Source organism: Mauremys reevesii, linkage group 1 (genome assembly GCF_016161935.1).
Source record: "Mauremys reevesii isolate NIE-2019 linkage group 1, ASM1616193v1, whole genome shotgun sequence".
Lineage (NCBI taxonomy): Eukaryota > Metazoa > Chordata > Testudines > Geoemydidae > Mauremys > Mauremys reevesii.
This window is the reverse complement of record NC_052623.1, coordinates 84,986,548-85,013,499: the sequence shown is the minus strand read 5'-3', so window position 1 is coordinate 85,013,499 and position 26,952 is coordinate 84,986,548. Positions and strand designations below refer to the sequence as shown.

Sequence of the window (26,952 nt, the reverse complement as noted above, 5' to 3'; positions counted from 1 at the left end):
CATACTCGCGGCACCAATCAGCGTCCCGTTCGCCGGCCCGGTTCATTCGGTGCCGATCCAGCTCCTGGTACCGCTGCAGGCACCGGACTCCCGTCGCCACTCCCGACGTCGAGCCTCGAGATCTCGGTCGACCTCCCGGCACCGCTCCGGTGGCAGGTCCCATTCTCGCTCCCGGTACCGGTATGCCTCCCGGTACCGATCCCCTGCACGTCGAGCGACGTCAGCTAGAGAGGGAGACTCTGCTCAGGGCTTTTTAGCTCCTCCATGGCCATCCAAATATGCATCACTGTTGTCCTGCGCAGGCAATTTATACGCGCAGGACTGTGATTCAGATGTGCACACCAGAGTCTTCCAGGTGCCCCAGGCCCAGGACCCTGACCCCATCTGTGGTCACCCTGTACATCTTGGGCGTGCCATCAGGCCAAAGGCCTACCTGTGATCCCATCTCACTCTGTTCCATCAGAGCACTGGGTGCCAGGAGACAGTTAGCCACCCCCCTCCGACCGGTCCCACCGGATCAGGAGGTTATCCAGGAGTGCGAGCCCACACAGGACCCGCTTGTCCCCGGCCTTTCTTCTTCCTCCTCACCAGATGAGGCTGTGGCAGGGGCGTACTCCTCGGGCCCTCCTCTAATCGACTTGGGGGGCCATCAGGACCTCCTGAGATGGGGGGGCACTCAATCTGAATCCCCAAGTGGGGGGAAGTCTTGGAGATACGATATCCGGTCGTAGACATTCTGTCGGGTGACGCCCCGCTAGAGTGGCCCTACCGTTCGTTCCGATGATCAAGGCCACACTGGATACCATCTGACAGTCTCAAGCTACTATCCCGCCGGCGGGCATCGGAGTCGAACGCATGTACATGGTATCCTCCAGGGGCTACGGGTACCTATATGTCCACCCCCTGCCCCCCCGCTCCCTTGTCGTCCAGTCCGTCACTGAGACGGAACGCCATGGCCCACTGGCACCTGCCCCTAAATCCAAGGAGGCTAGGCGAATGGACTTGGCCGTCAGATGTACTCGGCAGGGGCCCTGCAACTTTGCGTAGCAAACCAGCAAGCCCTGCTTAGCCGCTACTATGGGCGGTGGTGGGCAAATTTACGGAGTCGGTTCCTCAGGACTCCTGTTAAGAGTTTGCTGCCCTCCTGGGAAAAGGGAAGGAAGTGGCGAGAGCTTCCCTCCAGGCCAGGCCTCTTTGGATGTAGCTGACTCCGCAGCCACAACCCGGGCCTCGGGTATTGCCACGAGGCGTATTTCATGGCTCCAGTTATCGAGCCTTCCCTCGCAGCTGCTGCACACTATACAGGACTGACCCTTCAAGGCCAAGGGCCTGTTCTCAAAAAAAAAAAAAAAAAAAAAGAAAGAAAAAAGCCTGACCCTAGGCTGCAAAGCCTAAAGGACAGCAAGGTCGCTGTGCGCTCCCTCTCGGCACGCACATGCTGGTGACTCAGCGCCGACCTTTCCGCCCCAGCCTCACCGCCCTTACCCCGCACCTAGACAAAGACAGGGCTTTGCCAGTGGCGTCAGTCAGGACCCCAAAGCAATTCCTCTTGCAAGAGGGGCGGACGCTCCTCACCATTGGAGCTATAGAGGAGGTACCAAAGGACAAAAGGAACAACGGGTTCTACTCCCACTAATTCCTAATCCCCAAGGCGAAGGGGGGTCTTAGACCTATCCTAGGCCTGCAGGAACTCAACGAGTTCATGATTTGCCTGAAGTTCTGCAGGGTATCCATGGGGACCGTCATCCCATCCTTGGATCCCGGAGCCTGATATGCCGCCCTTGATATGAAGGGCGCGTATTTTCACTTCGCCATTTATCGTCCATACAGAAGATACCTCTGGTTTGTGGCCAACCGTCATACTCTCCAGTTTACGGTCCTCCCGGTTGGCCTCTATACAGCCCCAAGTGTACTCAAAATGCATGGCTGTAGTAGCTGCCTCTCTCCGCCACCGTCGGGTACACGTTTTCTGTATCTATACAATTGGCTCATTCGAGGGACCAACGGAGCCCAAGTTACCAGTCATGTGGGCGTCGACAAGGATCTATTCCTGCGTCTAGGCCTGATGATCCATATACAGAAATCCGCTCTGATTCCCACACAGGGAATAGAATTCATTGGGGCCATCCTGGACTCCAGTCTCGCCAGAGCCTGCTTACCTCAGCCTCGGTTTCACGCGATGGTAACAATTATACAGGGTCTACGGACCTTCCTGACAACTTTGGCTCGCACTTGCCTAGGTTTCCTGGGTCTCATGGCTGCCTGCACGTTCGTAACCAATCGTGCCAGGCTTCGCTTCCGTCCATCTCAATCGTGGCTCACCTCGGGGTGCCACCCGGGCAGAGACAGCATAGTCAGGGTCGCCTTAATCCCCCCGAGCAGCCCAGGCTCCCCCGACGGGGGGTCGATGCCCTCCCTGGTGGGTGCAGGGATGCTGTTCCATCCACCTCACCCCTCGGTGTCCCTCACGATGGATGCCCCATCTCTCGACGGGGGGGCTCATCTGGGTCAGTTTCGCACTCAAGGTCTTCGGTCGGCTCAAGAGCTGGCCTTGCACATCGATGTCCGGAAGCTGAGAGCAGTCTGCCTTGTGTATCAGGCGTTTCAGCAGCACCTGCAAGGGCGTTGTGTCTCGGTGTTCACACTCAGCACAATGGCCATGTGTTACATAAACACGCACGGAGGAGCACAGTCCTCTCCTCTTTGCAGGGAGCTATCCGACTCTGGGACTTCGGCACAGCCCAATCGATAGACCTGGTAACGTCCTTTCTCCCAGGGGTCAGGATCACTCTGGCGGGTCACCACAGCAGATCCTTCCGGTTTCTCAAGTGGTCAAGTCCTCTGGACGTTATACATTCCGTTTTTCCAGAAGTGGGGTTTTCCCCGCATAGTTCTCTTCGCTCTCGCGAGGACGGAAAGAGAGGCAAGTTCTGCTCATTCCAAGACCTCTCCCTGTGCTCGACCTTGGAGGCTTTCTAATGCCGTGGACGAGCCGACTGCTGTACGCTTTCCACCGTTCCCGCTAGTTCACAGGGTCCTGCTAATACTCTGCAGGGACAGAACGCTCCTCATCATGATCGCTCCAGCGTGACCCAGGCAGCACTGGTACACCATGTTGTAGGCCTGTCGGTGGCCAACACGATTCCCCTGCTTCTTTGCCCAAACCTCATAATGCAGGATCTCGGCAAACTTCACCACCCTGACCTACAATCCCTGCACCTCACAGCATGGCTGCAGTGTGGCTAAACTGATCCGAGTTACGTTGTTCTGCCTCGGTTCTACAGGATTCTCCTGGGTGGTAGGAAACCTTCCACTCGGTTAGCATATCTGGCCCTCCTAAACCTGGGTCTTCAGCCTGGTTCTAACCCGTCTTATGGCTGCCCCGTTCGAGCCACTGACAACATGCTCGCTGGTATACCTGTCCTGAAAGACAGTTTTTCCTTGTAGCCTTTGCATCGTCCAGACGAGTCTCCGAGCTTCAGGCTCTCATGGTGAACCCATGGTATACTGTGTTTCTCAAGGGCACGGTGCAGTTGTGACCACGTTAACGCCCCAACTCTTCGTCGTACTGGCAGACCGGATGAAGGGCCTACCTGTCTCCTCCCAGAGGATTTCATCTTGGGAGAGGTCGTGCATCCGCACCTCCTCTGACTTGGCCCATGTTCCATCGAGCCACCTTACTGCACATTCCGCCAGGGCTCAGGCTTCTTCTGCTGCCTTCCTGGCTCACTTCCCCTTCCAGGGGATAGGTCGTGCAACTACCTGGTCCTCGGTCGACACCTTTGCCTCATTGGTTCGACAGCCTCTCACTACGCGTTGGTGCAACAGTCTCGAGACGACGCAGCCTTCGGCTCCGCGGTACTACACTCCGCCACGTCTCACTCCGACCCCACCGCCTAGGTAAGGCTTGGGATTCACCTAACTGGAATGCATAGGAGCAATCACTCGAAGAAGAAAAGACGGTTACTCACCGTTGTAACTGTTGTTCTTCGAGATGTGTTGCTCATATCCATTCCAGACCCGCCCTCCTTCCCCACTGTCGGAGTAGCCGGCAAGAAGGAACTGAGGAGCAGATGGGTCGGCGGGTATATATCCGGCGCTATAGCGGCGCCACTCCAGGGGCCGCCCAGCCGACCCACCGAGTGTTGCTAGGGTAAAAATCTTCCGACGAACGTGCACGCGGCGCGCACACACCTAACTGGAATGGATATGAGCAACACATCTCGAAGAACAACAGTTACAACGGTGAGTAACCGTCTTTTCTTGCACTGTCCATTAACTTTCTCCAGTGTTTGCTGAGGGGTGGCTTATTTTGAGCCGTTTTTTTTCTTTCTGGACTTTTTTTCCCCTTCAGATAGACACTTACTGAGTTAAACCAATAAAGTCTTACAGAAAGCACCCCAATTACCAGGTTGACATATAGTATTAATAAATTATTACAGAGCACCTCTAAATCTGTCATTCTCCATCAGTGACATATCTGAACGCCATAATCTATTAATGCATTTATCTTGATGATACCTTGTGTGGTAGAGAAGCTTTATCTCCATTTTACAGATGAAGAACTGAGGCACAGAGAGACTAAGGTCTCTGTGACCCAAAGTTACACAGAAAATGTGTGGCAGAGCTGGGAATTGAACCTGGGTCTTAAGTCCCTTGATGGAACCCTTGCCATTGAGCCATCCTTTCTCTTGTAGATCAATGGAACTACTGGGCAGTTTTGATTAGAGACGACTGAATACTTTTTTTCTTTTTTGGTTCAGTGGCTGAACTGCAAAACCTTGAAAAAAATGTGTTTTGTTTTGAATCAAAACTGACTTCTTTTTCCCCTCAAGAAACAAAAACTGAAACATTTAATTTGGGTCAAATGAAATGCTTTGAATGTATACTTGAAACAACATTTTTGAAAGAAAATGTTGATTCAAAACACTTCGGGGGGCGGGGGGGGGGTAGGTGAAACTATTCATAGAATTTGTTCCAAATTTGCAAAGTCATAAGTGCCCTGAAAAATGCTGTTTTTTTTTTCCTCTTTTCTTTTTGGAGAATTTACTCTTTGCTAAATATTTTTTTGCTCAGCTCTAATCTTGAGTAATCTGGAGTGCCTCTGGTATGCAATAGATTGTATGTTGCTATTGGGAATGGTCCTTATTGATGGTTCTATATGGTGTGCAAACATGTCTATAATCACATGTTCTTCTCCCCAAAAAAGTTGCCATCTAAAATTATTTTACAGATAAAATTGATCTTATTAGGCTGCTTTGATGATTACTTTGAGAAATAGGGTCAGAGTTAGATGGGAGGAAAACACTGGTGGTTTATTTAATTTTGCAAGGGATTCATATGTGCTTGAATAGTTGTGGCAAACCATTTGTGAGTTGGACCAATGTATTTCATGCTTGGTTAAAGCAAGTAGAGAGATCTTGGGCCTATGACTGATGAACAAGTCATACTTATCTAAGCCATGATTAGATCTTTGCTTGGGAGACCTTCATTAACAGCTTTACCCAATGTTTGTCAAGAAAGTTGAGATGAGGCAAATCTAGTTACATTTGGATTCCACAGGTTACTTTGATCATTATTAGTGTGGAGAGTAGAATAGAGAGGGAGCTCTACATGGTAAATATTTGTCACTTTATTTAATCTTTGGAAGGCACTCAGATACTATTGTGAAGAGCGTGGTATAAGAACTTGAATTATTCAGACCTGTGTATGGAAAAGACTGATAAAGGTGGTGGTTTCCACCTGTGCATGAATGGCAATGTGTCTAGGATTCTGTTTTTCATCAACTTTTTTTGCCTTTGATTACAAGATATTTTTACTCTTTTGAAAGTGTGAAGAGTGCCCTGCAGTGAATTTCAAGATGTTTTTGGCTTCAGTAAGACTGATCTTGATTTCTGGCTCCTTTACTTCAAACCCTGATTCTGTAATCTCATTGCTTCTGACTGTCTTGGCTGTAACTCAGTCTCGATAAGATTATTATTAGTAAATATTTCTATTATGATAGTGCCAAAGGCTTAGAACCTATTGTGCAGGTACTGAGCAAACACAGAAAAGAGACATTTCCTGCTCTGAAGGGATTACAATCTAAAGACATAAACAGATGAAAGGTAGAGGATGTGGATATAACATACAAGCAAATGATTATTGTGAAGAATTGGCACAGCTTTTTATGCGTATTATATATATTTTTTAAAATTGGGGTTACAGGTGGGGAGGAAGGGAAGAGGAAAAGGAAAGAGGAGGAATGGTTACAGCTTGCCTCCATGATCTTCAGGCTGGGTTTTTCATAGGTATTATGGCAGAGGTGAATATTTAAGGAGGGTGTGAAGGGGGATAAGGTAGTGGTTGTTCGGATTCCATCAGGGAGTTTTCTCCCTGTGCATAAGGGGCAGCATGGGAAGAAGCATGAAGATATTTAAGGGAGAACCTGACTGATGGGTGGAAAGTGCTTCTAGAGCATATGCCAAAGCCAATATAATGGGAAGTTACTAAATCAGTTAATTAGGATAGGGGTAAGTTCTGAAGGGCCCTAAAAGTAAAAGACAATGAGTTTGTATTTAATGTGAATCCAGGTCAGGCACTTGGGAAAAAAAGGGTTGATGTGGTAGGGATTATGACCCAAGAAGATTTTAGCAGCCCTATTCTTATAGACTTAAGGGGAAGAACATTGCCACAGCCAAAACATAAAATGATGAGGACTTGGACAAGAGTTTCACCAGTAACAGAGAGCAATGACTGGATTTTAGAGATGATGTTTAAGAAAAAATGGCAAAATATAGAAAATACCTGAATATGCGAAACCGGGAAGAGGGTTGAGTCAAAGATGACACCAGATTACAGGCCTGAGTGTATGAATGAGAGCTTCAGGGGTTAAGATGTAGGTGAGTGCCTTTTAAGTTGGCTCATTAGACTTTTGTTTGAACTACTTTTCTTGGTTTTTGGTATCAGCATCTATTAAGTATGGGCCAATATTGGACACTTGAAGTGTAAAAATGACTTTTGCTTGGCAACTGTAATATAATACTACTGAAGCATAACAGTGAGTTTTAAAGAGAACATAAGTTAAATTTCTTAGGTTTCTGCTGTGTTACACCTGAGAATGAGTGGTTGATTTCAGTGATGAGTAAAGTGATTACTATGTACACAGTGTATACACAATGGCTTGCAAAATATTTTTGGGATCCTCTGCAATGAAAGATGCCATGTATAGTAGTATAATATGTTATGTTTTTTTAATCTCTTTGGTATCTCTGCTTCCAACAAGCCAACAACTAAATGGAAAAGCTCATGCAGGATCTGTAGAGTTTTACATGGAGTCTTCACGTTTTAAACATATCAGTCTTTAAAATTAGGAATAATATTAATATGTACTTAGAAGATAATACTCATTTCTGGGCAAAAAGAGAATACCAAATGGCATTTTATAAAGGCATCCTTTGTTTCTCCATAATGACGGCTGTGCTACAGGTTACATTTAAAATAGGGATAAAATCCTTCACTAATATTTGAATTCAGTCTCTAAACTTAACACTCAGCTCTTCAGGGACAACTGAATTATTAATAAAATTTGGTCAAAGATGCTGTAACTTTGGCACAGCAAACATTAAAATTTAGCTTCTTTAATAATTTCTTCTCTCAAATTGTTTTTTGGACCCATGTGTCTTAAAGAGTCTCACCACAACTACACAGATACAGGTTATAAGATCTCCGAGATAGGTCAGTCATAGAAATGTAGGACTGGAAGGGATCACAAAAGGTCATCTAGTTCACGCCCATGTTGAGGCAGGATTAAGTATACGTAGACCATCCCTAAAATACGAACCTCAACAATGTTGTTAATCCTTATCGGTCAATTTAATTTAACTTCATGAAAACAAGCTCATGGAATTACGATTCATTAGCTATTCCTGTTCTGATACTCAGCCTTGCAATCCTCAAATATATTCTGGGGAACCAGGGGTTCAACCTGGGCAGCAAAGTGCATGGAGGTTGAGCAAAAAAATTGGAAGGGGAGTAAAGGACAGAGCCGAGGGTCTTGGGTGAGTGTGGAATCCAGTTTCAGAGCACCAAAGCAATGTATTGCACCAGGTAGTGGCTGCTAGGTGTCAAGCTGTTCAAAGGCCAGTGCCTTGATAGGTTGCAGCTGAGCTCATTCTGCCGTTCCGCTCCGCAATAGCTCTGCTTCCATTCCTGTGTCCCCCTGTGCAACCTCCTTCCATTCCTGTGTTCCCCTGTACACACTTTTTTCTACTGCCTAGTCTGCTTCGTACAGTTCAGCTTCGCTCCCTGCTACTGCTTACTTCTTTTTCGAGTGCTTGCTCATGTCGATTCCATTGTAGATCTGCGTGCACCCATGTGTATAGTCGTTAGAGATTTTTGCCTTAGCACAGGGGGTTCCCATACTTGGTTCGCGGCTTGTTCAGGGTAAGTCCGTGGCAGGCCACGAGACGCTTTGTTTACCTGAGCGTTTGCAGGTACGGCCGATCGTAGCTCCCAGTGGCCGCGGTTTGCTGTTTACGGCCAATGGGAGCTGTGAGAAGCGGTGGCCCGGCGCTTACTCACCAGCACGGGGTGAACATCTCTCCTCATTATTTTCGGCACTGTTCATCTTCTTGCCGGTCGTCCTCCAGGCATCAGTCTCGATCGCTGGTGCAGTGAGAGTGTTCCCTGTCTTGATACTGCTCTCCGTGGTACCGTCAACGGTCTACTACACCTGGTCAACAGTTGACAGTGGCCACGACAAGTAAACAAACACGGGTATCAGCGGCCCCTCTCTGATTGCCAGAAGGTGATCCCTCCAGTACGGAGGGCCAGTTCAGCCCATTGCCCAGGTCCCATTGATGAGATTGGGCACCGGAACCCGCTCCTTCGTCGGGGGCACCACAGTGCAACACGCAGTAGTTTTATTGGAGTGCGTGGGGCATACCGGTCATGACGATGCCCCTCTACAGCATTCCTTGGTAGCTGCAGCAGAGCACAGTTGGCACTGGACCTGGTACCGGCAGCCCATTCAGAGGTTGGGGCGGAGGAACCTGTGCCCACCCCTAAGCATCCTTCTCCCATGGTGGTCAATACCTCAGGACTTCCCCCAGCAGTCCAATCTTCCTCGTCATTCTTGTACAAGGCGGTCGTGGGACCTTCAAGAGCTAGCCCACCGGATGATGTCAGGGAGCATCAAGCCCTTTTCTGGCTCGCGGTCGAGAACTTGGGGCTCGAGGTGCAGGAAATGGCAGAGCAGGAGGACACCATCTTCAATGTCCTCTTGGCCTCTCTCCCCACCCGAGTCGCCCTGCCTGTGCATGAAGGGGTTCTCAGGATAGCCAAGGCCCTGTGGCAGACCCCTTCCACCATTCATCCCACCTCTAAACGAGCCAAGAAAAAGTATTCATTCCAGCCAGAGGTTTCAAATACCTTTATACCCACCCTCCCCTGGCTTGTTGGTTGTGTCTGCGGCCAACAAGAAGGACAAACAAAAAGTCCCTCCTCCTCCACTCCCTAGAATGAGGAAGCCAAGAAGCTCAATTTATTTGGGAGAAAAATTTATTTAACAGTCAGCCTGCAATTCCCAGTGGCAAACCATGAAGCCCTGTTGGGCAGATATAACGTTAATCTCTGGGACCGTCTCAAAAAGTTCCAGGAATCCCTTCCTCAAGGTCTGGCCCAGGAGTTTCGCACCCTGGTAGAGGAGGGTACTGTGGCAGCCAGATGATCCCTGCAGATGGCATGGGACACAGCAGACTCAGTGGATGGGGTGGTCGCATCGGTGGTGGTCATGTGATGCAGCTACTGGCTGCAAACGGTGGGCCTCTCCCAGGAGAGGCAGACCTTGATTCAGGACTTTCCGTTTGATGGGGTTGGTCTTTTTGCTAAGCAAACGGCTGCCAGGCTGCTCAGGTTGAAGGATACTAGAGCTCCCTTTGGCTCCTTGGACATGCACATGCCACAATCAGCCAGGAAGCCCTTCCAACCGCCTCCACTGCCAAGACTCTGGCAACCCCATCAGGGCTTTATAAGAATGGATGCCAGTTTTAGCACCAGCGCCCTTCCTCCTCCCGTTCATCCACCCAGCCTGGGCCTGCCAAACATCTAGGGGGCAGAAGCAGTCATTTCGAGGGTGTGCCTGAGAGCGGCGCCCCAGTTAGCCAACCAGTTCCTGTCCTCCTTTTCCTCAACCGCCCCTCTCCCTACTGCTCGTCCTGGTCGCAGGGTAAGTCGGACTGCTCGGTCCTTGACATAGTAGCTCGGGGCTACTCCCTGCAGTTTTTGGCTGCCTCTTCCTCTCCCGCCTCCCTTCCCCATCCCTCTTCAGGGACCCTTCTCATGAGCAACTCCTTGTTCAGGAGATTGAGAAGCTCCTGGGCTTGGGGCCTGTGCAGGAGGTTCCTCAGGACATGGTAGGAAGAGGATTCTACTCCTGCTTCTTCCTAATCCTGAAGGCCAAAGGAGGCCTCAGACCCATCCTGGACCTGCGTGGCCTCAACAAGTCTCTTATGAAGTTGAAGTTCCACATGACCTCCTTTGCCTCCATTATCCCTTCCCTGGATCTGGGGGGACAGGTACGCTGCTCTCGACTTAAAGAACACTTTTTCATGTCTCCATATTCCTGGGTCACAGGCGTTTCCTGCATTTCATAGTGGCCGGGTGCCACTTCCAGTTCACTGCGCTAACCTTTGTCCTGTCCTTGGCTCCCAGGGTGTTCACAAAATGCGTGGCACTGATGGCGGTTTACCTGAGATGTCAAGGGGTTCAGCTCTTGACGACTGGCTCATCAAGGACAGCTCTCTGGAGCAGGTGCAAAGAAACCTCGATCTGATGCGGTCCACCTCCAGCAACCTGGACCTGTTAATAAACACACAGAAGTCCACGTTAACGCCAGTCCAATGCATAGTGTTCATTGGAGCAGTTCTCAACTCCACACAGGCCAGGGCCTTCCTTCCGGAAGTGTGTTTTCAGGCCATGTTGGACCTGATCTACTGCTTAAAGAGTCACCTGCTTAACACGGCCCACACGTGCCTGCAACTGATGGGTCAGCCATGCCCGACTTCATCTGACGTCTCTGCAGATGTGGATTGCCTTGGTTTAATTCCGCAGCAGGCATGCCCTGGACCAAGTGGTCACAGTGCTGAGCCACATCCTCTTGTCCCTGGACTCGTGGCTGGATCCCAAGTTGGTGCTGCAAGGAATTCCCTTTGTGACACCATCCCTGTTGCTCACCCTGGTCTTGGACACTTCAGATCTGGGCTCGGGAGCCCACCTGGGCAAGCTCAACACCCAGGGCTGCTGGCTACAAAACGATCTAGCCCTTCACATCAATGTCAGGGAGCTCAGAGAGGTTCGCCTAGCCTGCCAGGTTTTCTTGCCCCACCTGAGAGGCAAGGTGGTGCAGATTCTGATGGACAATACCGCCGCAATGTATTGCATCAACAGGCAGAGTGGCAACAGGTTTTTGGCCCTTCTGTGGGCACCATGCCATTCATCTGGTAGTTGTCTACCTGCCTGAAACCAAGAACTTCCTGGCAGATCACCTCAGCAGGACCTTCTCATCTCGCCATGAATGGTCACTCCACCTGGAGGTGGTCACCCTAATCTTCTGCAGGTGGGGGACTTCCCAGGTGGACCTGTTCGTGTTCAGGCAGAACAGAAAGTGCCACGTATTCTTTTCTCTTCAGGGCAGGGGGAAAGGCTCCCTGTCAGATACCACCTTGATTCCATGGTCAGGAGTGCTGATGTACACCTTCCCACCGGTGCTGTTAGTCCACAGGGTGCTGCTCAAGGTGAAACAAGACAGCGTGGACTTATCAACACTGGTTCGGCATGCTAATGAGTCTTTCAGCAGCCACCCTGCTGCAGCTGCCTCTTTGGACGGATCTGCTGTCCCAGAACCATGGCAATTTGCTGCATCCGACTCTGGTGTCACTGCACCTGACTGCTTGGCTACTGTATAGCTGAGTGGGAATGCTATGCTGCTGTCCAGCAGATCCTACTGGTCAGCAGAAAACCCTCTACCAGGGCTACCTACGTGGCAGAGTGGAAGCGGTTCATGTGCTGGGCCTTGGATCGACACATTCGCGCTGCAGAGGCCCCACTACAGGTCATCCTAGACTATTTGCTGCACCTTAAGCTCCAGGGCCTGTCGCTTTCTTTGGTCAGGGTACACCTGGCAGACATTTTGGTGCTCCATCCTCCGTTTCAAGGCAGGATGGTCTTCGCCCATCCCATGATGGAGCAGTTCTTGAAAGGTCTGGAGTGCCTCTACCTGTATGTCTGGGATCTGGTTCCCCCTTGGGACCTGAATCTGGGATTCTCAAGGCTCATGTGCCCCCCTTCTCCCCCCCCCCCAATCAAACCCATGGCTTCCTGCTTCTTTCTTGGATGGTTTAGTTGGTCGCTATAACTTTGGCTTGTAGGATGTCCAAGATTGGGGCACTCATGTTAGAGCTCCCTTATATGGACTTTTAAAAGGACAAGGTCCAGCTGCATCTGCACCTGGCCTTTCTGCCCAAGGTTGTCTCCCAGTTTCACACTGGTCAAGATATTTACTTATCGTTTTTCTGTCCTCAGCCTCATAACACAGACAAGGAGCGCAGGCTCCATACCCTGGATGTCAGACAGGCACTAGCCTTCTACATTGGTAGCACAAGACCGTTCCGTAAGTCGACGCAGTTGTTACTGTTGCAGACAGAATGGAGGGTTGCCACTGTCTTCCCAGAAAATCTTGTCTTAGATCATGGCCTGCATCTGCTACTGTTACGAGCTGGCGAAAGGTGCCTCCACTGAGTATCATGATGGCTCACTTGACTAGAGCGCAGGCATCATCAGCAACCTTCCTGGCATAAGTGCTGATTCAAGAAATCTGTCTAGCTGCTACTTGGTAGTCTGTTCACAAGTTTGCATCTTATTATGCACTTACCTAGCAAGCTTGAGATGACGCGGCCTGTGACAGAACTGTACTGTAAGCTGCAAGACTGTGATCTGTGAGCCATCTCTGAGGTTACTGCTCGTGAGTCACCTAGAATAGAATTGATATGAGCAAGCACTTGAAGAAGAAAAAACGGTTACCTACCTACCTTTCATAACTGTAGTTCTTCGAGAAGTGTTTCTCATGTCCATTCTATTACCCACTCTCCTCCTCCTCTGTCGGAGTTGCCGGCAAGAAGGAACTTAGTGGGTGTAGGGTCGGTGGCACCTGATATACCACTGCACGAGCTTGGCACTGTAGAGGACGCCACAGCTGACCGTATGGGTACTGCTAAGGTAAAAATCTCTGACCATGCATGTTGGCGCACACAGACCTAGAATGGAATGAACATGAGCAACATATTTTGAAGAACAACAGTTATGAAAGATAGGTAACCGTTTTTTCCACAATCCTCTGCAGGGGAGAACTATTTGTTGGGTTGTTGGAGGTAGAGATAGCAAAGAAGTTTATACGTTACTTAGTGCCAGACATATGTCTGTAATTAGATTAAGCTACCTGACATCAGAGTTAAGTCTGTGCCCTGAAGTGTGACTGTGAGAAATTAATGTGTACATGTAATGTGTATATGTTGTAACTGAAAAGGATTTGAACATGACAGAGGAGTCTAAGCATGTTTTGATATTAAATTTGGGTGACAAGGCATGTGAGATTAATCTTGTGTGGATGTGTGTGTTGGTTTAATCAGTTAATTTACTTAATTTTTAATAATTACGTTGATATGAAATGCAGATGACCAAACAGAATTTTCAGTTAAGTAACTTAATGTAGGATAAAAATAACTCAAAATGTGCAGGGGAGTGATGCATATACTGTATCTTTTTAAATTTTAATTTACCTGATTTTACATAATTGGAAAACTGCTTAGTATGATTTGGTGATTTGTTATGCCTATGTAATTGTTATATTTTATTCACAGAGTCTCTCTTCCAGCTTCTTCTGGAAATAACTGTTCGTAGTACTGGAGTGAATGACAGTACTGGACAATCCTTGACAGCACTTTCTTGCGCTTGCCTGTTCAGTTTGGTAGCTGCCTGGGGAGAAACAGGAAGAACACTTCAGGCAGTCTCTGCTATTCTCACCAATAATGGCAGTCATGCTTGTCAGACTATTCAGGTGTTGTACTAAATCTATTCTACATCAAGAATTTTGGTTGGTCATATGCGTGAGTCCTGGAAGCATTCTAATACAGAAATTAGGGCTGTCAAGCGATTAAAAATATTAATTGCAATTAACCATGCCATTAAAAAAAATTATTCACGGTTAATTGGCGTTTTAATTGCAATGTTAAACAATAATAGAACACCAATTGAAATTTATTATAAATATTTTTGGATGTTTTCTACATTTTCAACTATATTGTTATCAATTACAACACAGAATACAAAGTGTACGGTGCTCACTTTATATTTATTTTTGATTACAAGTATTTGCACTGTAAAAAAAAAAAGAAGAAAAATAATGCTTTTCAGTTCACCTAATGCAAGTACTGTAGTGCAATCTTTTTATCCAGAAAGTTGACCTTACAAATGTAGAATTATGTAAAAATAAAACTTTAAAAAAAAAATCTAAAATTTTAGAGCCAGCAAGTCCATTCAGTCCTACTTCTTGTCCAGCCAATCACTCAGACTAACAAGTTTGTTTACATTTGCAGGAGATAATGTGCCGGCTTCTTGTTTACAGTGTCAGCTGAAAGTGAGAACAGATGTTCGCAAGACACTGTTGTAGCTGGCATCGCAAGATATTTACATGCCAGATGCACTAAAGATTCATATGTCCCTTCATGCTTCAACCACCATTCCAGAGGGCATGCATCCATGCTGATGACGGGTTCTGCTCTGTGAAAATCCAAAGCAGTGTGGACCACTGCATGTTTATATCTATTATCTGAGTCAGATGCCACCAGCATAAGATTGATTTTCTTTTGTGGTGGTTCAGGTTCTGTAGTTTCTGCATCGGAGTGTTGCTTTTTGAAGAGTTTTTTTGAAAGCGATGTTCCACACCTCATCCCTCTAAGATTTTGGAAGACACTTCAGATTCTTAAACTTTGGGTTGAGTGCTGTAGCTATCTTTTTAGAAACGTCACATTGGTACCTTCTTTGCATTTTGTGAAATCTGCAGTGAAACTGTTCTTAAAATGAACATGTGCTGGCTGGGTCATCATCCGAGACTGCTGTAACATGAGATATATGACAGAATGTGGGTAAAACAGAGCAGTTCTCCCCCAAGGAGTTCAATCACAAATTTAATTAGCACTTTTTTTTTAACGAGCATCATCAGCACGGAAGCATGTCCTCTGGAATGGTGACTGAAGCATGAAGGGACATACAAATGTTTAACACATCTGGCATGTAAACTTCTTGCAATGCTGGCTACAAAAGTGCCATGCAAATGCCTGTTCTCAGTTTTTGGTGACATTGTAAATAAGAAGAGGGCAGCATTATCTCCTGTAAAATGTAAACAAACTTGTTTTGTCTTAGTGATTGGTTGAACAAGAAGTACGAGTGAGGAGAGTTGTAGGCTCTGAAGTTTTATGTTTTGTTTTTGAGTTAAGTTGTATAACCAAAAAATCGATAGCCCAAACAGAAATTTACTGGCTTCATTCACTCTTGAAATCAGTTTTGAGATAGAGAAGAGGAGATTCATTTTGGATTGCCATGCATATTATGGAGTGAATCAGTTGGAGTTTGTAGGAAGTAAATCTTACCTCTTTTCATGTATTTCTCATTAGTAAGAATGAAAGCATAAATTGAGGCTTAAATTTTAGCAAAACAGCCTTTTCAGATATGCAGTGTAGTTGTAGCTGTGTCGGTCCAAGGGTATTAGAGAGAGAAGGTGCATGAGGTCATGTCTCTCATTGGACCAACTTGTGTCTCTCACCAGCTGAAGTTGTTACAATAAAATATTTTACCTCACCCACATCGTGTGTCTAACTTTTTCAGAGCCAGGATTAGTGACTAAAGCTTTATTTTCACCTCTGTTTGTTGCTTAAACTGTAATGTTTTGTACCATCTCATAGGTGTTTTTATTTTTTTTATTTTTACCATTTAGGTGCCAACTATCTTAAATTCTCTTCAGCGGAGTGTACAGGCAGTTCTGGTGGGCAAAATCCAAATCCAGGACTGGTTCAGTAATGGGATAAAGAAAGCAGCCCTGATGCACAAATGGCCACTGAAAGAAATTTCTGTAGATGAAGATGACCATTGCCTGCTTCAGAATGATGGTTTCTTCCTGTACCTTTTATGCAAAGATGGACTTTACAAAATCGGCTCTGGCTACAGTGGGACAGTGAGGGTAATGTGACTCCTGAAAACTCATGATAGCAGTTGAAAATTTAAGCTAAATGACATTTTATGGTGTCTTGCTTGACTTTTAGATTGTCTTGTAACTTAGTAATACTGATAATAATTATTTTTTAAATATATTGATTTTAAAATTCTTGTAGTGTTTGTTCACCAGCTTCTCATTTCTTGTTCTGTTCGTTTCTCATTTCTCATCACTGTAGAAGATAATGTTTCTAGATGATAAAAGATTAACTATAAAACTGTCATTCTAACAATTGTCAAACTAACTTTTTTGTTACCTTACAGGGTCATATATACAATTCTACATCCCGCATCAAAAACAGAAAAGAAAAAAAGTCTTGGTTAGGGTATGCTCAGGTAGGAGAATACATAAAACAAAAAACATAAAAGAAATAACTTAATATTTAATTCAAATGTAGCATAGTTTAGGACAGCTTTATACAAGTATTACATTGTTCCTTTCTATCTGGCTGTAACGTAATAAAGCCAGTCCAGTGTAGTTAAAAATTCTGTTGTGGATAGGGGAGAGACCTTTTTTCTTTTTCTTTTTTTTTTCTTTTTTTCTTTTTTATGCTGGCAGATAGAAAAGGGATAATACAATATCTGCTGTAGCCAGACTATACTGCAATATCTCAAGAATTTGAAGATCTTACACTGTTTTGTTTCTGAAATCTGTAATAAAACTTAATAAATTTTGTATTTACCTTTTAGGCAATAAAGCGAAAAAATATTAAAAGTTATAAAGCAGTACAACACTGTTTTAGACTATTGTATTGGAAAGCTTAATTACTATTTCTAATATAACCAAAAATGGCATGTTTAGTTACCAGTAGGTTTTCTTTCAGTACTGTTTTACTTCTTTCTTTATTTTTGAACTATATTCTTAACAAGATTTATTACATCTTCATCATTTTGAGCACAAATAATCCAGTGATTTCCTTACCGCTTTGTGAAATTGCTGATTTACTCAGTCTTACATCTTTTAAATTAAATACTTCTGTTAAAAATATATTAAATTTATTCCATTTGCACGGTACAGCATCTTTTAACATCTTAACAAATATATTATCAAAATATGTATTAACACAAAATATCAATGCAGGAAGATGTTTTCCATTTGTAGGATTTTTCTGTCTATTGCGGAGGAATGTGGTCAGCACAGTCTTCACTATTTCTACATTTCTTTTCCATACACCAGGGGTCGGCAACCTGTGGCACGTGGCTCGCCAGGGTAAGCACCCTGGCAGGACGGGCCGGTTTGTTTACCTGCCGCGTCGACAGGTTCGGCCGATCGTGGCTCCCACTGGCCGCGGTTCGCCGCTCCAAGCCAATGGGGGCGGCGGGAAGCCGTGGCCAGCACATCCCTTGGCCTGCGCTGTTTCCCGCAGCCCCCATTGGCCTGGGATGGTGAACCGCAGCCTGTGGGAGCCACGATCGGCCGAACCTGTCGACGCGGCAGGTAAACAAACCGGCCCGTCCTGCCAGGGTGCTTACCCTGGCGAGCCACGTGCCACAGGTTGCCGACCCCTGCCATAGACAGTATTGTCTATATTTCATATTTGTACTACTCAAACCTCCCAGGTTGGCATCTGAAGAAACTTGTGATCCAGCCTGGGAGAGTACATATGTGTACAGGATGGTCCATGGGCACTCCGCAGAAGTACTCTATACTTGGTCTAGTGCTATGTACGGGGCTTCTCTAGGAGGTGAAGAGATGCTGTTCTTAGGGAAACCATGGAGGATGAAATCTATAGTTGTGAAGCATCTCCCTCACACAGCCTGCAACGGTTGAGAGGAGAGGAGGAATGATACCACAAACTATTGGCTGTAACCATGTGTGTTGGGGTTGCTGTCATCAGAATTACTGTGTCTTTTGGAGATATCTTCACTGTAGTGCTTGGGGAGAAAAGAAATACATTGAATCTTTTACACACACAGAGACACAGACACACTTTTTACCTAGTAGGTGACGCTGTGGTATAAATAGGAATACATAACTGTAGACAACACTCAAAAATTCCATTAACTTTTTAATACATCTACATTCGTGTCTCTAATACACAGATTTGAACAGTTGATATTGTAATTGCCTCTTATTCCTATGAAGAGAGAGAATACTGGAGAGGGAGCACGTGGCTTCGGGAGCACAATGTCACCGTGCTGGTGCACAAGGAAGTAGGAATTCCAGAGTGCATTCAACTTTCAGTTTGTATTAGAATTAGCGTAGAGAATAAGTTGTGAACCTGAAGATGAGAAAAATCTGATTTTGAAAACAAATAGCTAAAGATAAAAAAGTAAATGATTTTCAGTTTGACAATATTCCTTTTAAAGTGTTTATGAAGATTATACTTTCATTCTAATGTCTTTTTTTTTAATTTACCAGAGTTATTTGTTGTATAGAGATGTGAACAATCACAGTACGACAGCCATAAGAATAAACCCTGAAACCTTGGAACAAGATGGAACAGTCACTTTACCAGGTACGAAGTTCTAGACATTACCAAGAGTGGTAGGAATACTTTTTAAGAGAGCTTTCACACAATACCCTGAAGATCAACAGAAAAGGGCTCTGACAGAGAAGTAATTAATGGATTTTAAGGTCAGAAAGGATCGTTGTCACCAAGTCTGACCTCAAAATAACTTTGACCATATTATTTCACCCAGACATTCCTACATCTGTTCCACCAGCTTGGTGAAACTAGAGCATAACTCTAAGGCTGTGCACACACTACAACTTATTTTGATATAAGTATTGTCGCTCAGAGGTGTGAATAAGCTACACGCCCCCCCCCCCCCCCAAGTGATGTAAGTTACACTGACCTGACTGCCAGTGTGGACAGTGCGATGTCAGTAGGAAGGGCTTTCTGGCTGCAGAATTTGGGCATTACTCACGATGTGCAGCAGGACATAGAAGATTTGCCCTTCAATGGCCAAGCAATGTTTTCAAACAAGATAGACGTCACTCTGCATTCCTTCAAGGATTCTATGGCTACCCTACATTGCTTGGGTGTGTGTAAGCTGGCGGTGTAACGGTGCCATTACGGTGATCAAGATCAGCAGCAGTATTGTCCACAGGAATATTTGGGCAGCCTTTCCTGTCCCAGAGACAGCGGGTCTACCCAGATAATGGTATAGATCCCATAGGAGAAGGCAATCTGGTTTAGTGTTCATCCAGTCTACACACCCTCCCCTTGCATGTCCCAAGTGCCCATATTGACTGCTTGGTTCAGAGAAGTGTTCGAGTTGGCTGTTGTGCTTTCACAATGCTTGGGGCTCTGTCATCACTGACAGCAGGATCCTAAGCACCAGCAGACTGCTATGCTATCTAGTTCCTGTCCATCCCTCTCCACCCATCTTTCATGGACCCTCTCACAAGATACTACTGGCTTTGGGAGCGGTGGAGGAGGTTCTGTTGAGACACCGGAGTCATGGCTTCTGTTCCTGGTACTTTGTGGTTCCCAGTGCAAGGGAGGATCCATTCTTGATCTTCGCCGCCTCAACAAATATATCATATCTATGAGATTCTGAATGCTCATTTTATTGATTGTCCTCCCTGCGTTGTCTCCGAACGACTGGTTTGCTGCCCAGGAACTTCAGGATACCTACTTTCATGTGGCTATTTTTTCAGGCCATAGAAAATTCCTTTGATTTTATTGTAGCAGAGCTTCATTTTCAGTACATGGTGCTTCCATTTGGCCTATCTTCTGCCCCTTGGGTTTCTACCAAATGCATGGTTGTCATGACAGCATATCTTAGGAAGAAAGGAATCCATATCTTTCCATAGCTGTATGATTGCTTATTGTGGGGCAGGTCAAGAAAGGAAATTTTTCATGTTGCCACTACACTGCGCTTGCTCGATACTCTGGGTCTCATCCTAAACATTAAGAAATCAACTTTGGTTCCCACTCAGATAATCAAGTTCACTGGGGCTGGAATAGACTCTGAGTTCGAGAGCATTTCTGCCAACTGAATGACCATTTTCTGGTGATTCACCAGCTTCACCTTTGAATCAGTCTGCAGTCTCAGCCTTCCCATACAATTCTCCGGGCCACATGTCTGCTTGCACACTGGTGGTCTACTTTGCAAGATTGTCTTCATCCCATCCAAATGTGGCTCAGGACGGTTTACCATCGGACTCTTCACCCCCTGGACAGGTTGGCCTGCCTTCCTCAACTGTTTCTGGACTCCTTGCAGTGGTGGACGCTTCCAGAGAACATTTGCCAGGGTGTTCCCTTTGACTGGCCCTTATCAACCAGGTCTGTTGTCACTGACCCCCCTCCTGAGCAATTGGGGACCTGGGGTCACTGAAAGTTCAAGGTCTCTGGTTGGAGTACGACTCCTCTCTGCATATCAGCATTCAGGCGTCTACAATGCATGTCACACTTTATTGGACTGTATCAGGGTCTCAGTGGTTCACATACTTACCAAGACTTTCACTGCAGTGTATTATGTGAACAAGGAATGGGGCGCATACTCCTGGATGCTCTGCCACGAGGTAGTTATGTTGTGGCAGTTCTACATGTAGGAGAGCATTACTTCATTAGCCAATCATTTCTCCAGGGTCCAGAATCATCTGTCAGACCACCTCAGCAGGAATTTTTCCCTGAGTCACAAGTGGTCTCTGAAGACTAATGTTTTCCGGGTCATCTTTGCAGCTTTGGGCATCCCAGCAATTGATATGTTTGAGGGACAACAGGAAATGTCATCTGTTCTGCTCTTGAAGGGTCCTCTGTCCAGGCTCCCTGTCCAGTGCTTTCCATCTCAGCTGGCAGTCAGCTCTCCTCTAAGCTTTTGACCTGATCCTGATCATGCCACAGGTCATCCTCAAGCTGAAGGTGGGTCGTGCCAAGTTCTTTCTCATTGTCCTGATGTGGCTGAGGAGTGCTGGTTGCCCGATCTTCTTGCACTATCAGTTCAGCCTCCCATCCTGCTTCCTCTCCATCCTGACCTAATTACTAAGTATTATGGCCATACCTTGGATCCCATCCTCCGCTCCCAGCAACTAACAGCATGGCTGCTTCATGGCTAAGTGAGGAGGAAGCGCAGTGTTTGGTGGCTGTTCAGCAGTTCCTACCCAACAGTAGAAAACCCTCTACCAGAATGGCCTGTTCAGCGAAATGGAAGCGATTTTCAGTGTGGTCATTAGCCTTTGGAGTTCAACTGACGCTGGCTTCTGTCCAGAACATCTTGGAGTACTTGCTGCCCTTAGTCATTGGGACTTACATTTGGCTCACTAACAGTGCATCTCGCAGCAGTATGGGTGTTTCAGTGCCTATTCAGGGAAGATCAGTCTTCTCCAATACCATGGTAACAAGATTCTTAAAAGGGCTTCTTCATCTCCATCCTCCCGTCCAAGAGCCGGTTCCTTTGTGGGACATTACTGTGGTCCTAGGAGCGTTAATAGGACCTCTGTTCGATCCCCTGGAATCTTGTCCCTTTCTGGTTTTGTGTCGGAAAACTGCATACCTGATTGTGTTAACATCCACAAGGAGTATGTGTGAGTTGCAGGCTCTGATGGCAGAGACTCCTTACACACAGTTCTCAAAGGACAAGGTGACTTCATGACCACAGGCTGAGACAAACACTTGGCATAAATTTTTTTAGCTCAAATGGGTAAAGATTGGCCAACATATAAACAACTAAAAACACGGTATTACAATGGGAGGTGTCAGGCAACCTTAATAATAATTGTGCTACGAATACCGATTTAAAAAAAAATCTAGTTGGGTGACCTTCTCCTTAAAGCTACTGGCTCCAATAAAATCTTTTAACTTAAAATTGCAAGATTATATCCCTAATAGACAACATGTTAAATTTTAAACTTATTCATAGTAGTCTGGGTTACCCATCACATATAGACTGCTCTTGTGCTAAGCATTTAGTATTGTGGAAACCCCCTTTGCTCCAGATACTGTATGGTTTAATAATTATAGAAGACGATAGTAGTAAACATTGCATTTTTGGGGGGAAGTTTCATGTATTAAAACATGAAAAGAAAATTTGTTGGAAAGAAAAATCCTAGTAAAGAACAACATGTAAAAACTCTAGTTTGTATTCTTTAAAAATAGGCTCTTAAATGATTGCTTTTTTTGGCAATCTCCTTTAACACCAGTTATAGTTCTTTGGCAAAGGTACAGAATAGAATGTCTTTAATTGAGGTGAATTAATGCAGAATATTTAACTTTTTCCTTCCTACACAGATTGCCACACGGAAGGGCAGAACATCCTTTTCACCGATGGAGAGTACATTAATCAGATAGCAGCTTCTAGAGATGTAAGTATTCAATGTCTAGAGTAGACATTTTGTGGTTTTTTTCAGCCAACAAAAATGTCACTGAACTAAGTGGTTGTCTTCCAGATAAAAAGAGGGACTCTTTTTGGCTAGCGTAGATAAAGGCAAAAACACGTAGGTAGAAAAAATGAAAAATTACCAGGCATCTGTCAAGAGATTAGCTTTCATACTACTTCATATTCAATTGTGGCAAACATCCTTTTCAGATCTATGTTTTACAATTGGTTTGGTAGCTCTGCTTCTGTACATGAGATTTTGTGGGCTGAATAATTTTGATTTTGTTTTGTTGTAATGTGGCTGGCTGGAATTCCTTGCCATTAGGTCATGCTGTATATGAGTATATTTTCAAGGTAATTTGAGTGATGCTTTTCAGTAAAGCATGTTCTGTTTCAAAAGAACACTGAGGCTTAAAGGGGCATACTTTAAGTATTGTCCCTTTTTGGAGTTTCTTCACTTTATGATGATTTCCATATATTTCTTTTAAAAACAGGTTTCCTTCAGATAAGGTAGTAAAAAATGGTACACTTAATGTGATGGATTGAATTCCAGTGTGACATTTGGGAGTGGTATCAGGTTTCATCTTCTGTTGAAGAAATGATGGATAATTGTTAATTTCGTTAGAGGCAGCATTGTCTTGCTTGGCAGGAGAAGGGGAAACAATCTAATAGCAAAACCATGATTGGCTGCTCATCCTATAGTAAAATTAAACACTGTAAACAAACATTTGGTTTTTAAAGCCCCCTACACAAATTCATTGATTCAGTCCTCTGGGTGAGACCTTTCAGTTGGGACTGCTATTAATATGGAAAAGGTTTATCTTGTGAAAAATGAGTTAAGCAATGTGTTAAGTGATCTAGGTGTTCTCTTGCTGACTCTGCCATGGATTTCCTGTGTAACTGTTGCAGTTCATTTAACCTTTCCTTCAGGTTCTCAACTGTAAAATGTGGTCCTTATACTTCCTTTCTTTGGGTCTTCAGGTATAACCTACTGAAGTTTGTTTGTAACGTGGTTGGCTGCAAGGCATTAAGTACAAAGTATTATATTACTATTAGGAATATCTGCCTTCATGGATAATCCTTTAAAAATATTTACCTACCCTTATGTATTTTCTATACAGTTTATTCATTTTTTTTTAAAAAGGCCTTTTGCATTGCTATACTTTGTAAAACTATTTGTAAAACCATTCTTCTCCACACACTTGGCAAACTACATTTGAGTTTGGACATACCTACAGATACTTCATCCTCAAATGTGAATTTCATTTTTGGTGTTTTTTATACTGTAGGAACAATATAGGGAAAGGTGTTGCTTCCAGATCCTCCTTTCATTCATGTAACTGAAAATTGACTTCAGTACACAAGTATCAAACTTCCTTTATGAAATGTGCATGGAATAGAAACACATTTTGTAGGTGTGAAATTCTAATCTGTGATTAACATTCAAACCAAACTTCCCTAAAGTGAAATGCTGTTTATATGTGATTTAGTGGTCTTGTTTCAATCCATTATAAAGAATCTGGAGATGTGAAGTCTGGACTTAGATACAAAGTTTGGGGAGGTTTGTCTATGGGATTCTATTTCAGATCTGTTTTGTGTATTTATGTGGTAGGGTGTCTTTTTGGGTTCTTTTTTTTGTTTTTGTTTTTGTTTTTTTGCTATGCCAAGTTCTTGATGGTAGTGTTCATGTGGAATAGTTTGTACCATATTTAAATTTTGTGTGTGATCTTTTCCAAATGGCAACTGAGGAAACTCATCTAATACTCTACTTTACTTTATCATTATATTTTAAAACACCTTCTAATTTTCAAGTTTTTTTTTTAAAAAGTAATGCTTTAATTCCCCACCCCCCATTTTCAGTGATAAAAATGGAAGAACGGATTGAACTTCACATTGCACAGATTGACCTGACTCTTTGAATAAACCGCTGAATTTTTTTAGCGGCTGAAAATTGGAGTAGGATAGCTTGTTGAATACTTGTCTTTAACACCTACATTCTTTTAATCTCTCATGTCAGTGTAGTCCGTTCTCTGATTCTTATCTAATATTTCTCTTTCCGTGTAGTCTATTTTGCTGTTAAGAAGAAAAATGACGTTGGTATGAGGGGAAAAACCCAATTGTATAGGTTGTGACACAAATAGATCAGTTTTGATTCTAACCTTGATTCATTTCTATTTGAGGGGCGCAAACAGATCTGTTAAGATAGGTAATATGTATCCTGAAATGCCTATGGACAACAGTTACAAAAGTACCCCAAAAAGTCATGTTACAGTTTTCATGTTAGCGTAAAAGTGTTTTGTATTATCTGACAGTGTTAAGGTATTTGTAGCAAGAGAAGTATCAGACAATGACCATTTTGTTGCTTTTCTTAAGCACGCTTACTACTTACCTGTTATGAAGTGAACCAGAAAATGTTTACTTAAAGCTTTTAGTAAACATACACTGTTAAGCTGCCAAGACTAAAAATTGGTCAGCACGACTTTTGCACCACGGAAGAAACAAAACATCCATACCCTATTCTAAGAAAACCAATAAAAATACTGCTGAGTGAATAAACATTAAAAGACAACGTGTGTCACGTTTTTATGAGTTTCAATAATTTGTGTCTCTTGATTTGTTTTTTAATACATTTGAAGCAGAAGCCATCATGTGTTTGAAAAAGTACGTTTTTTAGGTCTGTCTCTTCAGGTCTGTCTGTCTCTAAAACATTTTACTTGTCTTTTATTCTTTTTACACTCTTTCACCAATTATTAGTCATTTTTCTACCCTAAAAAAAGCCCATAATTTTATCAGTGTGTTACCTACTGATTTGTTTTGAAGGATGACTGGAGATGCATAGTATGCTCTTTGCAGGGTGAGATTAAACCAGACTTACTTGTGCCACAAAAACTAACTAAAATGTTTGTTTAATGGTTTAAATGGGTATTGTATTGTATTACAGGATGGCTTTGTAGTTCGAATATTTGCAACAAGTACGGAACCAGTATTGCAACAAGAACTGCAGCTTAAACTTGCTAGGAAGTGCTTACATGCCTGTGGTATCTCATTATTTGATCTGGAGAAAGACTTGCACATTATCAGTAAGGCTTCATTTTGTTATGTTTTCTTCTTTCAACATTATAAGTAGTTTACAGTACAAACTTGGTACTGTAATTCAAACAAATAAAAGTGAACAAGAACAAGTAAGGGGAGCAGCTACATTCAGCAATGGTGGAAGCTCCCTAAAAGTGGGGGGGGGGGCCCCACCGGAACCTGAACCGCCCCTCGTGCTGCCCCTTCTCCAAGATCCCACCCCGTTTCTTCTCCCTGAGACCATGCCTCCTGCGTTGCCTCCAATACCCCACCCCCTGCTTGCTCCTCTCCAATCCCACTCTGGTGCCATGCTCCCTGTCCCCCGTACTCCCACCTTGTTCCAGTGTCCCTGGCTCCATTACAAGTATACTGATGACTACTAACATGGACTTTCATAGTTCTTAAACCCATACGCATCTTGGTTTGTAGCAATCAGCTTTATCCTATGTAAAAAAGGATTGTTGTTTAAAATAACACTATCCATGCCTCTACACTTGGAATCCATTGGGATTTAAAGTGAAACATAGCTGTCCTTTTGGAATTGGTTTAGAACTTTCCCATTGTAGTGAAAGTAATTGAAGGTATACTTTGTGAAAATGTTCATGGAAAAGTATATTTTATTTTAGCTCTGATTTTTTTTCTATAATTAGAGGTATAATTGTAAACTTGAAATTTCATTTCACTTGGATTAGTTCACGTTGAAAGAGAGCTTTCCTGGACTAATTTTTTTATGAGGTTCTGATCATATTGTCAATTGACATCAATGACAAAATCTGCTTCTACTTCAACCATGCAGGATGAGGCACATAAGGGGGGGGGAAATTTTTACAACTAACTACATATAAATTGCATATCTAATTTACCTCTTGTTGTGCTCTCAGGTACAGGGTTCGATGAAGAATCAGCTGTTCTTGGTGCAGGAAGAGAATTTGCACTAATGAAAACTGCTAGTGGAAAGGTATTAGAAATATTTCATTATTGATATTAAATTGCATAAATAATATGCTACCAGATCTTGTTATGGAAATTAGATTTGATATATTGGTTTTGGAAAAAAAAGATTAATTTCTGCTTCTAAAAATATATTATGCTATTGTACATTGGCAGTTGGCTGTAGTTTTTATATATTTGCTTTCACTGTGATGTAGAAAAGACAAACCAATAAGATTAAGTAGTGTTTATATAGCAATTTATAGCAACAAAAATTACTGGATTATTCTTTTATTAACCAAATGTCATATGTCCACATTTTTTCAGTCCTATCAAAATTAAGTACGAAATTACAAGTAAAACCTATAGGTTCTTACTCAG

General features: G+C 44.2%; 1 protein-coding gene across 11 annotated transcripts in view; it reads left to right on the top strand.

Annotated features, from left to right (window-relative positions):
• MYCBP2 (MYC binding protein 2) overlaps positions 1–26,952 on the top strand; it is a 432,876-nt gene that overhangs the window by 64,760 nt on the left and 341,164 nt on the right. For all 11 annotated transcript variants that reach the window (XM_039512057.1, XM_039512192.1, XM_039512052.1 and 8 more), the window contains 7 exons: positions 13,896–14,092; positions 16,028–16,270; positions 16,567–16,638; positions 18,665–18,761; positions 22,482–22,555; positions 25,511–25,649; positions 26,523–26,599. In XM_039512057.1, the coding sequence (XP_039367991.1) occupies positions 13,896–14,092; positions 16,028–16,270; positions 16,567–16,638; positions 18,665–18,761; positions 22,482–22,555; positions 25,511–25,649; positions 26,523–26,599 (899 nt within the window). The remainder of the gene's footprint in view (positions 1–13,895; positions 14,093–16,027; positions 16,271–16,566; positions 16,639–18,664; positions 18,762–22,481; positions 22,556–25,510; positions 25,650–26,522; positions 26,600–26,952) is intronic.